At 39.5% G+C, this 14,085-nt stretch overlaps 1 protein-coding gene across 1 annotated transcript in view; it reads right to left on the reverse strand.

The window, feature by feature from the left end:
• LOC108571580 (growth arrest-specific protein 2-like) overlaps positions 1–14,085 on the reverse strand; it is a 63,682-nt gene that overhangs the window by 11,954 nt on the left and 37,643 nt on the right. The window contains exon 3 of the mRNA XM_017933653.1: positions 1–95. Within this exon, the coding sequence (XP_017789142.1) occupies positions 1–95 (95 nt within the window). The remainder of the gene's footprint in view (positions 96–14,085) is intronic.

The following is a 14,085-nucleotide window of genomic DNA, read 5'->3' on the forward strand; positions in this document are numbered from 1 at the left end:
CCTCGCCTTTTCCTGGATGACCCTAGCCAGTCGACAGACCACCACTCCATTGTCCAGTGCATCGAAGAAGTTGTCTCCGGTAACGATTTCAGAGTCTGAAACACAAGGGTGGCGTCTTCCATTGGCACGATTTTCATACCTCGTTTAAGTCAGTATTAATCTTCTCGTCGACTTGGCGTATTGCGTAAACGGTCACTGGAAAACAGTCGAGAGCATCGACAAAGTGGCGTCATTGTTGGAAACAATGGAGCAACCCTTTCTTTCGTCCCTTCGTCCATAGTCGAATCCTTCGCGAGTAATGCAGGGGTGAATTTCGCTTTTGTCGCGAAACTGCCAGCGTACAGGTTCTCACGAAACGCGCCTCGTGTTCACGGAAATTTCATTATACTCTTTTTACATTCTTTTCTCTGGTGTGTCTCGTGTGTGAGTGGGGACAGGGCAGCTTAGAAAATTTGCTTCGAAATATAGTTTAAATTATACTATTATACACACTGTGTGTGAAAATAGTCGGTACAATTTTGTAACTCATTAAAGAAGAAATGGTGCCAACAAAGATTTCGTTAATTTTCAGTAAAGAGTAAATTGTCTACTTATTTACACAAATTTTACAAAAAGACGTAAATTTTTGCTACGAATGTTTCAAAATTATTGTTCAATTTTTTAAAATGAAATTTATCTTAATTCTTCTTATATTGTCATAAAGAATCGTTACTAAAAGTCGAAATTTTACCAGCGTCAATAAACACTAATAATCGAGACTCCAAATGATCATTAAAAAATTTTTTAAAAATACAGTGACAGAAGAAGGAGAATAGGAAAATTAGTTTTTCTAAATTAAAATTCACCTTGATTCATTTTATATTGTCCTAAAGAACCGTAACTAAAAATCGAAATTTTATCAGCGTCAATAAACACTAACAATCAAGACTCCAAATGATCACTGAAAAATAAGAAAAAAATACACCGAAAAATTAGTTTTTCCATATTCATCTCGATTCTTTCTATATTGTTCGAAAAAAACGTTGTCAATAATAATCTACAGTCTAAATGATCCTTAAAAATGAAGAAAAAGAAAGTACACAGACAGGAAGAAGAAAGAGAGCAGGCAAATTAACCCTTTAACCAGCAACGTTAGCTCGCTATCGCGGCCCATCAAAGGCAGCCAGAGATCCTCGAGATGACACGGCCATCAGGAGACACTGAGAAACGATTCGAGGGATCGCCTTAGATTTATCTGAAGAACCGCTACATATAGCACAGTACTCCGATCTCCTCTTCGAATCGATTTCTTCCAGTGTATACCTACACCTCTTCCTCGATGTCCACGAAAAACTTCTCAACAGTTAGAAACTCTGCGCGCAGGCATGCTCGCTCAAGCGAGAAATGATCTCTCTGAGAGACACTCTCACGCTAGGCCAATCCGTGCGTGACTGCACGAAATCATTTCAATTTCGTTTCACCGAGTGCAAAACAGGATCAAGGTGAAGATTCTTTCCGGGAAAAATTGATTCACTAAAAACTGATCGATTGTCATTTTTTTTTTGGAAATACTTTTTATTCTCGTTTTTGCAATTTTTCTGTATTCTGTATGAAAAAAAAAAAAAGGATTCTTGATCCTTTCGTTTATTGGCGTTTTGAAATTTAATACTAATTTTATCCTTTACGAACTTGCACCATGATTTGAAAAATAAAATTTAAAAAATTCCCGCAATCAATTCTCAAATGACAAATGCATTCTGTCACGCGACAATTATCCCTCTCCACTCGTTGATCCCTCGTACAGTAACTTTTCAGATACCTTCTCTAGATTTATTTTCCAAATCTTCCTCGGCAATCGAGGGAATCCTCGAAACAAGTCTCTCCCTCGATTCGTCGAACGTCGAACTGGCGTACGACGAAGTTCGGGTGTTCTTTCGATCGGAAACTGGTGCAGAGAAATGTACGACACGGGCTCTCATCGTTCTCCCACGCTCGCGGACAGATCTCGACGGGCGAGAATCTAAGGAAAAGCCGCGACACGATCCGTGCCACGTATATAGATATAGGCGGGATACGATGGGAAATAGGAACTAGGTTGGGCTGACGGAGCGATAAAGCCTGGTAGATACGGATGGTAATGAGAACCAGCGGCGTGGCTCGTGACTCGACCCGGTAACAATAGGGTTGCACCCGGGGCAGAACGGAGAAAAAAAGTTTTAACGGGCAGGCTTATGGAGTAAAGTCCATCACACGTTGGCTCTGTAGGACACACACGTGTGTTCTGTGTATGAGACGTACAGGGTGGTTCAAGAAGAGTGTGGCAAATTGTTCTGAAGTTGATTCGGGAGGAAAAATGTTAACTGAGAATATTATTGTTGTCGTGATAGTGAAGTGATATCTCGGGTGTTTTAAGTGTGCTCTGTGTATTAAATGTACAGGGTGATTCAAGAAGAGTGTGGCAAATTATTCTGGAGTTGATTCGGAAGGAAAAATTGCTAATTGAGAATTTTATTGCTGTCGCGACAGTGGAGTCGTGTCTTAGATATTAAAGGTGGTCTTTTGCGTGAGGTATACAGGGTGATTCAAAAGGAGTGTGACAAATTATTCTGGAGTTGATTCTGAGGAAATGTGCTAATTGAGAATTTTACTGCCATCATGATAGTGAAGTCATATCTTAGATATTAAAAGTGGTCCTTTGTATGAGACGTATAGGGTGATTCAAAAGGAGCGTGACAAATTACTCTGAAGTTGATTCGGAAGGAAAAATGTTGGTTGAGAATTTTATTGTTGTCGTGACAGTGGAGTCATATCTTAGATATTAAAGGTGGTCCTTTGCATGAGGTATACAGGGTGATTCAAAAGGAGCGTGACAAATTACTCTGAAGTTGATTCGGAAGGAAAAATGTTGGTTGAGAATTTTATTGTCATCATGATAGTGAAGTAATATAGCTGAGATTTTATTGTACGAGACATACAGGGTGATTCAAAAGGAGTGTGACAAATTAATTCGTAGTTGATTCTGAGGAAATGTCCTAATTGAGAATTTTACTGCCATCATGATAGTGAAGTCATATCTTAGATATTAAAAGTGGTCCTTTGTATAAGACGTATAGGGTGATTCAAAAGGAGCGTGACAAATTACTCTGGAGTTGATTCGGAAGGAAAAATGTTGGTTGAGAATTTTATTGTTGTCGTGACAGTGGAGTCATATCTTAGATATTAAAGGTGGTCCTTTGCATGAGGTATACAGGGTGATTCAAAAGGAGTGTGACAAATTATTCTGTAGTTCATTCTGAGGAAATGTGCTCATTGAGAATTTTATTGTCATCACGATAGTGAAGTAATATAGCTGAGATTTTATTGTACGAGACATACAGGGTGATTCAAAAGGAGTGTGACAAATTATTCTGGAGTTGATTCTAAAGGAAATATGTTAATTGAGAATTTTACTGCCATTATGATAATGAAGTCAGATATTATCAATGTGTCCTGTGAATGAGTCATACAGGGTGATTCAAAAGGAGCGTGACAAATTATTCTGAGGAAGAAATGTGAAGAGATACTTGCGTAGTTACTATAGATAAGAACTTTTATTGCCATCGTGTCAATGAAGTAATATCGCATCCATTAAAAGTGTACATAAAACATATAGGGTGATTCAAAAGGAATGAGATAAATTTCGACAAATTTTTCTGAGAACAAAATTATACAAAATCTGATTCTTGTGTTGTTACTATAGTCGAGAATCTTATTGTCGTCGCAGTCTCATACATTGTAAAGGAAAGAGAAGATTCTGGAAATCTGCTCCTCAAGTATGAATCAATGAATCCCAAGCACGATATTATTTACGAAGCATTTATTTCTGTTTCGAATATCCCTCATAGATCAACAGGACCTCCGTGTCCAATCCATTTAGAGGTAACGGAGATTCAGACACGTTAACGCTCGCCTTCCCTGATGAAAAGAGGTATCAGTGTATTGATACCACATTCGCCATTCAGTTCCAAACAACTGGTGTCCCGTGTTCCACTTATATTTCCCCGATACTTTGGAAGTTTAGAATTTTTATTTTCAAAGAACGATAAAGTTGACAAATTGCAACAAATTAAGCCTCGTTGATTCGGTACGAAAATTATGGCCTCGAGTTTGTCAGAGCCCAGACTAATCCAGGGTTAATTGCCACTTCCTACCAAGCACCGTGAAACTCTTTCCTGCTTCTCAGACTGAAACTTCCACTACTTCGCCCTCCTTTTTCACTCAATCGAGGCGATAAAACAAACTTGCCTAAATGAGCTACAATTCAGAAATCAAGCTCCAGCTACGAAGATTAGAAAAACCTTCAGCATAAGTGTAATTTCCATTTAATTTAATTCGTCTCGTAACTTTTTCCACAGACCAGTAGAAAATTGAAAATGATCTCCCCAGAGATTAGAAAAACCTTCAGCACAGATTACTTCAAACTCGACCACACAAACATTCCCAAATAAACGAATAATTTCCACCTAATCCAACTCCCGCCACAACTTTTTCCACAGTCACGCCAGAAGATCGAAGACAATCTCCAGCGAGGATCGATGAAAATTTCTCACGATCCTTCTGAATCACCCTGTACACGTGTACACGCAAGCACACACACACAGAGAGACACGTGTACACTGTACACAGGTAAGACAGCGTTGCAGCAGGGGACAGGGGGGAGGGATCTGGTTGGCGAATATCGTTCGCATATGGCCTGGAGACACAATGGCGAACTAAAGCGAGGCTCGTGATAACGCCGGCTGTGTTCTCGTAGGATGCCTAACCCTCGGCTCCGATCTTGCGAAAGATCACGGGCGTGAGCGTATTTAAGTGCGAACCGCGACGACGACGAACAACAACTCGGTCACCCGGAACCCCGTCGTCGATCTAATTTATGTTTGACATTACCGGGGACCAATAACGCGGCTCCACTTAAGGGAGTGAACGGAACGGAAAGCCACTGGTAATTAGACCGCGGATCCTCGTGTGAATTTTACTACCGAATGAAATATACGGAGGTACTTTCGCTTTGTCATCGAGCTTTCAGTTCGACTACTTTATGGTAGGATCGAAGTTCTGTTTTGAAAAGGACGGGGATAGGACGTCTATGTCTATGTCTTATGTGTTTCTCAATGATGTTGCAGTTCGCGAGCTTTGAGCTCATTACTGCTTCGATCATAATCTTTTGCCTATCCGTTTCCCAATACAGATAGGTGTTTTTACGAATTTTGTGTCGTTCGTTTTTCGTGGGTTACTTAGCCGTAGGGTTCTTTGCCCTCGTTTCCGTCCCCGCCACGTGGAGGCGAACCCATTTCTACTTCTTTTTAGACATTTTTGTTCATTTGTTTTGGATCGTGCACAGCACAATCTGTGAGTATATCACTTGGTAATATATTTCTCTTATGTTAATTTATATATATTCGATATGTTTACGGATTTTTGTTTTGTTTGATTTGTGGATGTTTCTTTTGTTTTGTTATATCTCCAGGTCACAGCTTTGTTGTAAGGATATTGCGATTTATGAATTTGTTTCGCTCCCGTCCAGCAGGTACACGTTTCTCTCTTCGGAGACTTGTTTTACGAAATCTACGAAGAGGTGGAGACGGGGATAGGACGGCTGGAAGAAGAGTTCGCGGAGTTTGTTTAACCACTTGCGCTGGAAAGACGTGCCACTTTTTGTCCCGTGTTAGATCTTCCTTTCCACTTACGAGAAATTTTGTTTTTCAAGTTTGCAAGAAAGGAGGACGTAGAGCACAGTCTGTACCAGAAGAGCGTGGACGCGGTATTTTCGAAACCTGAAACTTTGCTTGCGTGAAGCAAGTATTAGTTTATTAGACCTACTTTCGATTCCCTGAACCTTTTGACTGCGGCGCACTCTCGGAGAGAACCACCGACGGCGCGATATTCGCATATCAGTCGCTGTGACCGGTTGTCCACTGACCGAAACGGTACCCGGAGATTTGACACCATTCTTGGGGTTAACAAAGTAAATAATTGCAAATAAATTAGAAATATTCAAATATAAAAATGGAGAAATTGTAGATTTGTGGCTTCCATAAAGGAACACTTCTACCACGAGGACACAGTGTATCCCTGGAAATTTCATAGGGATTATTCATTTTTTACCCTCCATTCACAATCTGGGTCATTAATGACCCGAGCACGAACACTACAATATTCAATCCGTTAAAACGATTTAATTCTTCATTTGCTAGATCAATATTCAAACCACGATAATTTCCTTTCTTTTCAAAGATTAGAGATTCGAGGCTTTCACGGCTCGCTATCACACTGCGAAAAGAACATTTCTACAGCAAGAACACAGCTTATCCCTGGAAATCTCGGCAATAATAACTGTATCGAGGAATTAGTCATTTTTGACCCACCGTTAGCAATCTGGGTCGTCTCCGTTGAAAGAAACAGTCCTATTCTTCTCGTCCACTTTACAGCTTTTCTCATCGTGGAATAATAATACAGATGCAGATAAGCCAAATCCGCTCTATTATGGTACACGCTTTTCCTCGCCCCTTTTGCTTTAAAGTGAGTCCTTTTCTCGCTTGAGAAATTTCCATGCAGAAATTATTACAGCAAAAGTTCTATTGAAGAACGTAAGTAATTTATTAATTATTAATTACTCAACATAAGCAATATTTAGTCTACTACTTCGAGGAAATCAGCTGTGTTTTGCTTCGAAATGAATTCTTTTCTAGCTTGAGAAATTTCAGTGCAGAAATTATTACAGCAAAAATTCTATTAAAGAACGTGAGTAATAATTTATTACTGTTAATTGTTAATAATTCAATGGAAGCGATATTTAAACGGAAGTTATATGCAAAGTGTCTGTAACTGGCGATTAATTTATCAGCTCCGTTATAATTGGCGAAATTTAAATACCCGATGACTGCGGTTTCATTTGAAACGTGTTTAAAAAACTGCTTCGATAATATCGGTGGACGTGGGATGACTTAGAGTAACAGCTTGTGCAAACGTGTTACCAATTCAACGTACATCTGCGTGGCCTTCGATTATTCCACGTTATCTTTAATAGCTGCTTGTGCAACAAAAAACCTCGTTAAAATTCGTCGTATCACTGAAACATTTCCACTCTTTCGAATATCTGGGAGAAATGTTGCCGACGTATCAGAATTAGAATAAAAAGAATATCTTTTTGTCAAGTTTGTTTTGCATTTTCAAAGGATTTTAATCGCTTATTTACCGAGTAAAGTTTCTCCAATTTTTCCTCTTCGAAAATTAAAGGAAAAGAAGACAAATTTATGTCACTAACCATATGGTCGCTAACAAAATATCGTTTCATTAAGTTTCTTTTGCATTTTCGAAGGATTTTAGTCCTACACTTGCTAAATAAAATTTCTCCAACCTTTTCCTCTTCGAAAATTAAAAGAAGACAAACTTATGTCGCTAACGAATTTCATTAAATTTCTTTCGTATTTTCAAAGGATTTTAGTCCTACATTTGCTAAATAAAATTTCTCCGACTTTTTCCCTTCCGAAAATCAAAAGAAAAGAAGACAAATTTGTTCCACTAACCATAAGTTCGCTGATAAAATACCTTTCGTATCTTCAAAGGATTTTAATTCTACATTTGCTAAATAAAATTTCTCCGACTTTTTCCCTTCCGAAAATTAAAAGAAAAGAAGACAAGTTTATGTCGCTAACCATAAAATCGCTAACGAAATATCGTTTCGTTAAATTTCTCGAGAATTTTCAAACAACTTTAATCATTTATTTCGTAACCAAGAAAAACTTGAAAAATTCGATTTTTTCCAAAATTCTGAACCAAAAAATCCTCTCGACAATTGCACAAAGAGTACACACCGTGACCCGCATTTCCTCCACTATCCTTGATACGCTACCCTTCGATTTTAACGTTCGCCTGACCTCTTTAACAGCGCGGAGCTCGAGCCTTTTTCAGAATATCCTGACGATGTCGTCCTTGGCATTGTTCGATCGATGCATTAATTCGAACGCGATGCATTACTGCAATAACCAGTTACCATAGAACAAGTCGAGGTACAGCTGCTTTTATTTCATCACCGTTCGACCCCACACACGCAGTTTCTCCCCGAGCGCGGGAAAACGGAACGAGCGAGAAAATGATCGAAAGAAAAGAAAAACAGCGTTACACGTTCAATATTCTTCAACGCGAGAGAATTTCTTGCATGACACCGTACAATCTTCCAGTCTTTTCAATTCGTGAGAAATAGAAGATGCACTCCAGCTGTGCATTGAAATTGTTGTCGTTGGAAAAAAAAGTTGTCACTTCTGCATGGCATAGTGGATGAGAGTGTTTTTGTTCAATGTTACTTGGAATAATTACGGTACGAATTATGCGGAAGATGAAAGAAATGGTAGATTATGGTTTAACGTGATTTCTTTTCTGCAATCTATCGATAAAGTGAAGATAATTTTCGCCAAATTATTTTGGGAAAATGTTTTACCACAGTTGAGAAATCTCAAGGAAAGATAATGGTCTAACGTGATTTCTTTTTTGACAATTTATCAAAAAAAATGAAGATAATTTTCGAGAGAATGTTAATTGCACCAAATTATTTTAGGAAAATGTTTTACCACAGTTGAGAAATTTCAAGGAAAACTTATTTCATATTTTTTGGTGACCTATTGCAAAAATGTAGATAATTGTAGCTTCACTTTTTGGAAATTCGTGAGAATGTTGATATGGTCAAATTATTTAAATTACGTAGTTCAAAAATTTCAGAGAAAAATGTAGGTCGATGAGAGAGAATTAACTTTGATAAATTTGCTAATGGGTTACTTTGATCCAGATGATGTTTCCAATATCAAAAACTGCATCTCCTTTGAGGCTCCCCTAGCAGCATGCTCAACCCCCAATACTCATCCACCTAGCAACAGAATTCGCCTAACCTTGTCAAAGCCCCTCAAATCCCTCGACCAAACCTTCTTACCAAACTTCAAACGTTCAAAATTCTCGATAATCAATATCTTCACAGATTCTGCTCGAGCAGATTAATATCTCGTAAGGGAAGAGAAAAATTGATGACACAATGTGATGTAGTAATCGCAGCTGTGAATAGTTTTATTGGAATCATTTTTCCACATTTACTTTGGAATCGTTCTTCGTTAACGAAGTTTCACGACGCTAGTTTAACGTGAAAGCGTTAAAAAATAAGAACAACCAAATTTGGGAAATAGAAAAAATTGAAAAGTTATTCAATTCCAAAATAACACGGAATAAAGCGTGAAATGTGAGAAAAGGCTTTCGTTACTATAAAAAATGGAACCAAATTCGGGGTATGAGAGTTCTAGAATTATTCGAGCACCAAGCAGACATAAAAAGATAAGAAAAAGACACTTCAGTGCTTAGAAAATGGAACCGAATTCGGGGAACAAAAGAAATTAAAAAAATTTGCTCAATTCCAATATAATGGAACAAAACAGATCCATAAAAAGCGTGTAAATTATAAGAAAGAAACTTCAGTACTTCAGAAACGGAAGCAAATTCGGGAAACCAGACAGAATCTAAAAAAGTTGCTCAATTCTAAAATAATGAAAGAGAAAAAACTTCAGTACTTAAGAAATGTCACCAAAATTCAACGATGAAAAAATCTAAATAACTGTAATGATCTATTAGGTACACAAATTAATTCTCTCCCATTTCCATAAAGTCTCCACAACCTCATCCACACAAAACCGCCCTATTTTTCACAGAAGCAAATTCTATTTTTCAGTCGCTCGACAAAGGGAAAAAATGATCTAATACAAAGAATATCATTTCGAACACTGAAACAATATTCAAATTTTCATACCCACAATCACCAAACTTTGTGAAAAAAAACCCCACCAATTTAATTAATCCACCTAATAAACGACTGTCTAAATTTGCTTCACATTCAGTGCCCTAACACCTACAAACGAGAATATACACACATAGGAGGCCGTTTATGCGTAATGCGGCTTCAGGTAGCCACGATGCAGGGAGAAGAAGTGGCACGAAGGAAGAGGGGTGCCCGGTCGACTTCCGGTTGAGTCAGACCCGCTGCAACTGGCGCAGACGCAGGGTGTGGGTCGTCCTTTTCGTACTTGTTTCCACGATAATCGCTTAATGCAAAATTCGGCGATTTCTCAACAAACACGCAGACACATTCTCGAGTATATTCATCAGGCGTAGGTTGATTACTTTACCCGGTTTTATCCACGATTTAATATTCTTTCGGTGATTCACCGAAAGGCTGACACGTGTTAAACGGTAGATGATCGAAAGTGGGCACTTGAACCGGAGAGATTGTGTGGGATAGACGTTGATTGTTCCAACGACGTCTTATTCGGAATTGCCGGGTTTATTTGGAGAGTTCGCCGGGTTTCACGTGCCGGCTGATGCTCGTTAACCCTTTTAGTAACGAGCGTTGCAGAGTTGAACGCCAGGTATGGACTTGTCAGTTTGTATTAACGTGGTGTTTGGTATAATGCTGTGTACAGATTGTGCGAGATATCGGTGGAGTCAGAAAAGTGTGTATTAGAGTATGTAGACACGTTTTTCGATTGTGTTTTAGATTCTCAAATCTAATTTCTCACCTCAAGAAATGGTTTTCTCCTTTTTGTAGGTATTATCGAGAGAACGATGTGGAACAGAGATTCCACTGGAGAGAAATTCGTCCTCGTAAGTTAAGAATCGAGGGAGACTGTAATGAAACTTTTAAGAAATATGAAAAAATTCATGTAGGTTCTTGGAACGTTCTAAATAAGGATTGTAGTAATAGATTTGAAAAATATGTCGTTATTGCAAATTTGTAAAGTAAAAGAAGTAAAGTTTAGAACTAGCGCAGACAAAATGGACCCAAGTCTACGTTTTTACTTCCTAAATTAAGTGAAAAAATTCATGCAGCTTCTTCGAACATTCTAAATAAAGATTGTAATAATAGATTTCATTATTACAAATTTATAAAGTAAAACAAATAAAGTTTAGAACTAGCGCAGACAAAATGGACGCAAGTTTACGTTTTTGCCTCGTAAATTAAGAATCGAGGGAGACTATATATTGGAGTCATTGAAAAGTCTTTGAAAAAATCTGAAAAAATTCATGCAGCTTCTTCGAACATTCTAAATAAAGATTGTAATAATAGATTTCATTATTACAAATTTATAAAGTAAAACAAATAAAGTTTAGAACTAGCGCAGACAAAATGGACGCAAGTTTACGTTTTTGCCTCGTAAATTAAGAATCGAGGGAGACTATATATGGGAGTCATTGAAAAGTCTTTGAAAAAATTCATGCAGCTTCTTCGAACATTCTAAATAAAGATTGTAATAATAGATTTCATTATTACAAATTTATAAAGTAAAACAAGTAAAGTTTGGAACTAGTCCAGACAAAATGGATCCAAATTTACGCAATAAGAGTCAATCTTTTTTGAAAATACACTGATTTTCTTAATAAACTCGAGGGATCTTTCACCCAGAAAATAAAGATTCCTCCCAATCTTTCTGTAAACTCTCCACCGAATTAACGAGAAACCACGTACATTGAAAAAACCACGAATACCCTTATTCCAGTAAAAGCTTATTAAACCTCCATAAACTTCCTGCTGTCACTCCCCAAGAAAAATCTCCATAGCCCGAAACAATCTTACCACCAGGAAGCCCTAACGATCCACTAAATCTCAATCCCCACGAACCAACCACGAACCTCCTCATTCATCTACGTATAATTTCAAGAAAACAGAACATTCAACCCCTTTATGCCAAGAATCACATCTCACTTAATCTAAATTTGCCATTCATCAGAGAAGCGACGATCGTCAGATAAACAAGAAATTCCTGCCAAAGAAAGAAACCAAAAGAAGAAAATTCCGAAAGGGTTAAGAACAGACACACGACTAGCCATGTTTTCAATGTCGGCCGGCGTTCATTTACCTTTCCGCGAGAAGCGGTAATTGGAGGGACGGGCGTGGACACACTCGAAATAATTCAGTTGAAACAGCGAAACACCGCCGGTTATTTTTCTCCTCGGTGCGCGGCGCAGCCCCCGTCTCGCTCACCCTCCAGCATTAAATTCCCCCTCGATTGAACGCAAACAGGAGAGCAGAGCTGACCGCCACACGCTGCATTTCAAAACGGTCGTCTCCACGCAGCTCTCTTGCTTAAAGAGCGGGGAGAGACAGCGTATATGTGTGTATCTCTCCCTCTCTCCCTCTTTGTGTGTGTCTCTCCCTCTCTCTCTCTCTGTCTCTCCCTCACTCACTGTGTCTCTCCCTCACTCTGTCTCTCCCTCACTCACTGTCTCTCCCTCACTCACTGTCTCTCCCTCACTCTGTGTCTCTCCCTCACTCACTGTGTCTCTCCCTCACTCACTGTCTCTCCCTCACTCTCTATCTCTCCCTCACTCTCTGTCTCACCCTCACTCTGTGTCTCTCCCTCACTCACTGTGTCTCTCCCTCACTCACTGTCTCTCCCTCACTCTCTGTCTCTCCCTCACTCACTGTCTCTCCCTCACTCTCTGTCTCTCCATCACTCTCTGTCTCTCCCTCACTCACTGTGTCTCTCCCTCACTCTCTGTTTCTCCCTCCCTCTCTGTCTCTCCCTCACTCACTGTGTCTCTCCCTCACTCTCTGTCTCTCCCTCCCTCTCTCTCTTTCTCTGTGCGTGTCTCTCTTTCTCTCTCTCTGTGTGCGTGCGGTGTGGGTGTGCACGGTTGAATCGTACTCGTGAAGTACAGCTGCGTGTAGCACGAGAATAGTAACGACACGGCAGAGGTACTATACCCACATGGGATCGTTGGATGTGCAAAGGCTGCCGACCTATCTCTCTCTCCACGGAGTTTGCCGCTCCGCTTTGAAGATGCAAGACCGGCGTGTCAGCGCGATATAATTAGACGCATCTGATGAGCGTCGATGTAATAACCGTGCACGAGTATATGCACGCTGGGATTTCGTTGTGTTGCTGTTTTGATTCATAGCGTTGTATCGCGTGTACAATAGAACGCATCGTGTTCTTTTCAATTTTTTTAATCGATCAATCGTGTCACACTGTGTAACTTTTCATTTTTGGATCATTCTTCGTTTCTCTATAATTTTTCATTTCCGGATTACCTTCATTTCTGGACAATTTTGCATTTCCCTTCAAATTTTTCACCAGCTGTTAATTCACTTCCACAAGCAACAGCGAGTCGTTATTTCGGACCTTTAAATTCCTCGATTTTTCCCCAAACACCGTGTTCGTTTTTCTTCTTTTAAGTACAAAAGTAAAGGACGCAAAAAATTGTTGAATTACGTTAACCCTTTCATTACTATCGACGCCTAAGGCGCTTTGAAAATCTGCTCACACTGTACAGTTCGCGCCTTTCGGCGCACTTCTAGTCTAATTTAATCCTTAATTTTATCTTTCAACTATTTCCACCTTAATTTAACGGGACAAATTTCAAAACGATACGGCCGAAATACCAAATTTTTCAGCCGTGATTAAAAACCTACCCTTCAGTCACCCACGTTACGCATTAAAATCCGCCGTAGCGAAAGGGTTAAAAAAGTTACTACTAACTTTGCACGCGTTACATCGGTCTCTTTGAAACACGAATAATCGCGCGCACTACATATACAAGGTGTCCGAAGATATCTGAACGTTCAAATAAACTTCCCTCTAAATCGATCAACACTCGAGAAAATATCAATTTCCGTCTGGTTAACAACGCGACAACATCTCGATTCGTCGAGCAAACCGTTCCCCGTCGAAGTTTCGTGTAATTCAATGCAATTCGTGGCTATCCAGAGAGAGAGAGAAAGAGAGAAGTACCGGTCGGTTGTCAACCAGAGAGAAAGAGAGAGACCGCTCGTGTCGTAATCCTTCATGGTGGTCCAGATCTTGCGGCTGGATTCTTCGAGGTCGCGCGCGAAACCGCCGCGCGCTCGTCCATGCGCGCAACGTTCACCAAAATATACGGCAACGAGTTTACAAACGATGTTTTCGTGTACACCAGACACAACCTTCGTTCGTATGTCGATAACAGCGTTGCCGGTTATCGAGACAGAGAATCGAACGACGAAACGGTGGCACGTTGAACGATATCGAGATATCGTGTCCTTGGACGAGGATGAGT

This window comes from Habropoda laboriosa, unplaced genomic scaffold (assembly GCF_001263275.1).
Source record: "Habropoda laboriosa isolate 0110345459 unplaced genomic scaffold, ASM126327v1 scaffold40, whole genome shotgun sequence".
NCBI lineage: Eukaryota > Metazoa > Arthropoda > Insecta > Hymenoptera > Apidae > Habropoda > Habropoda laboriosa.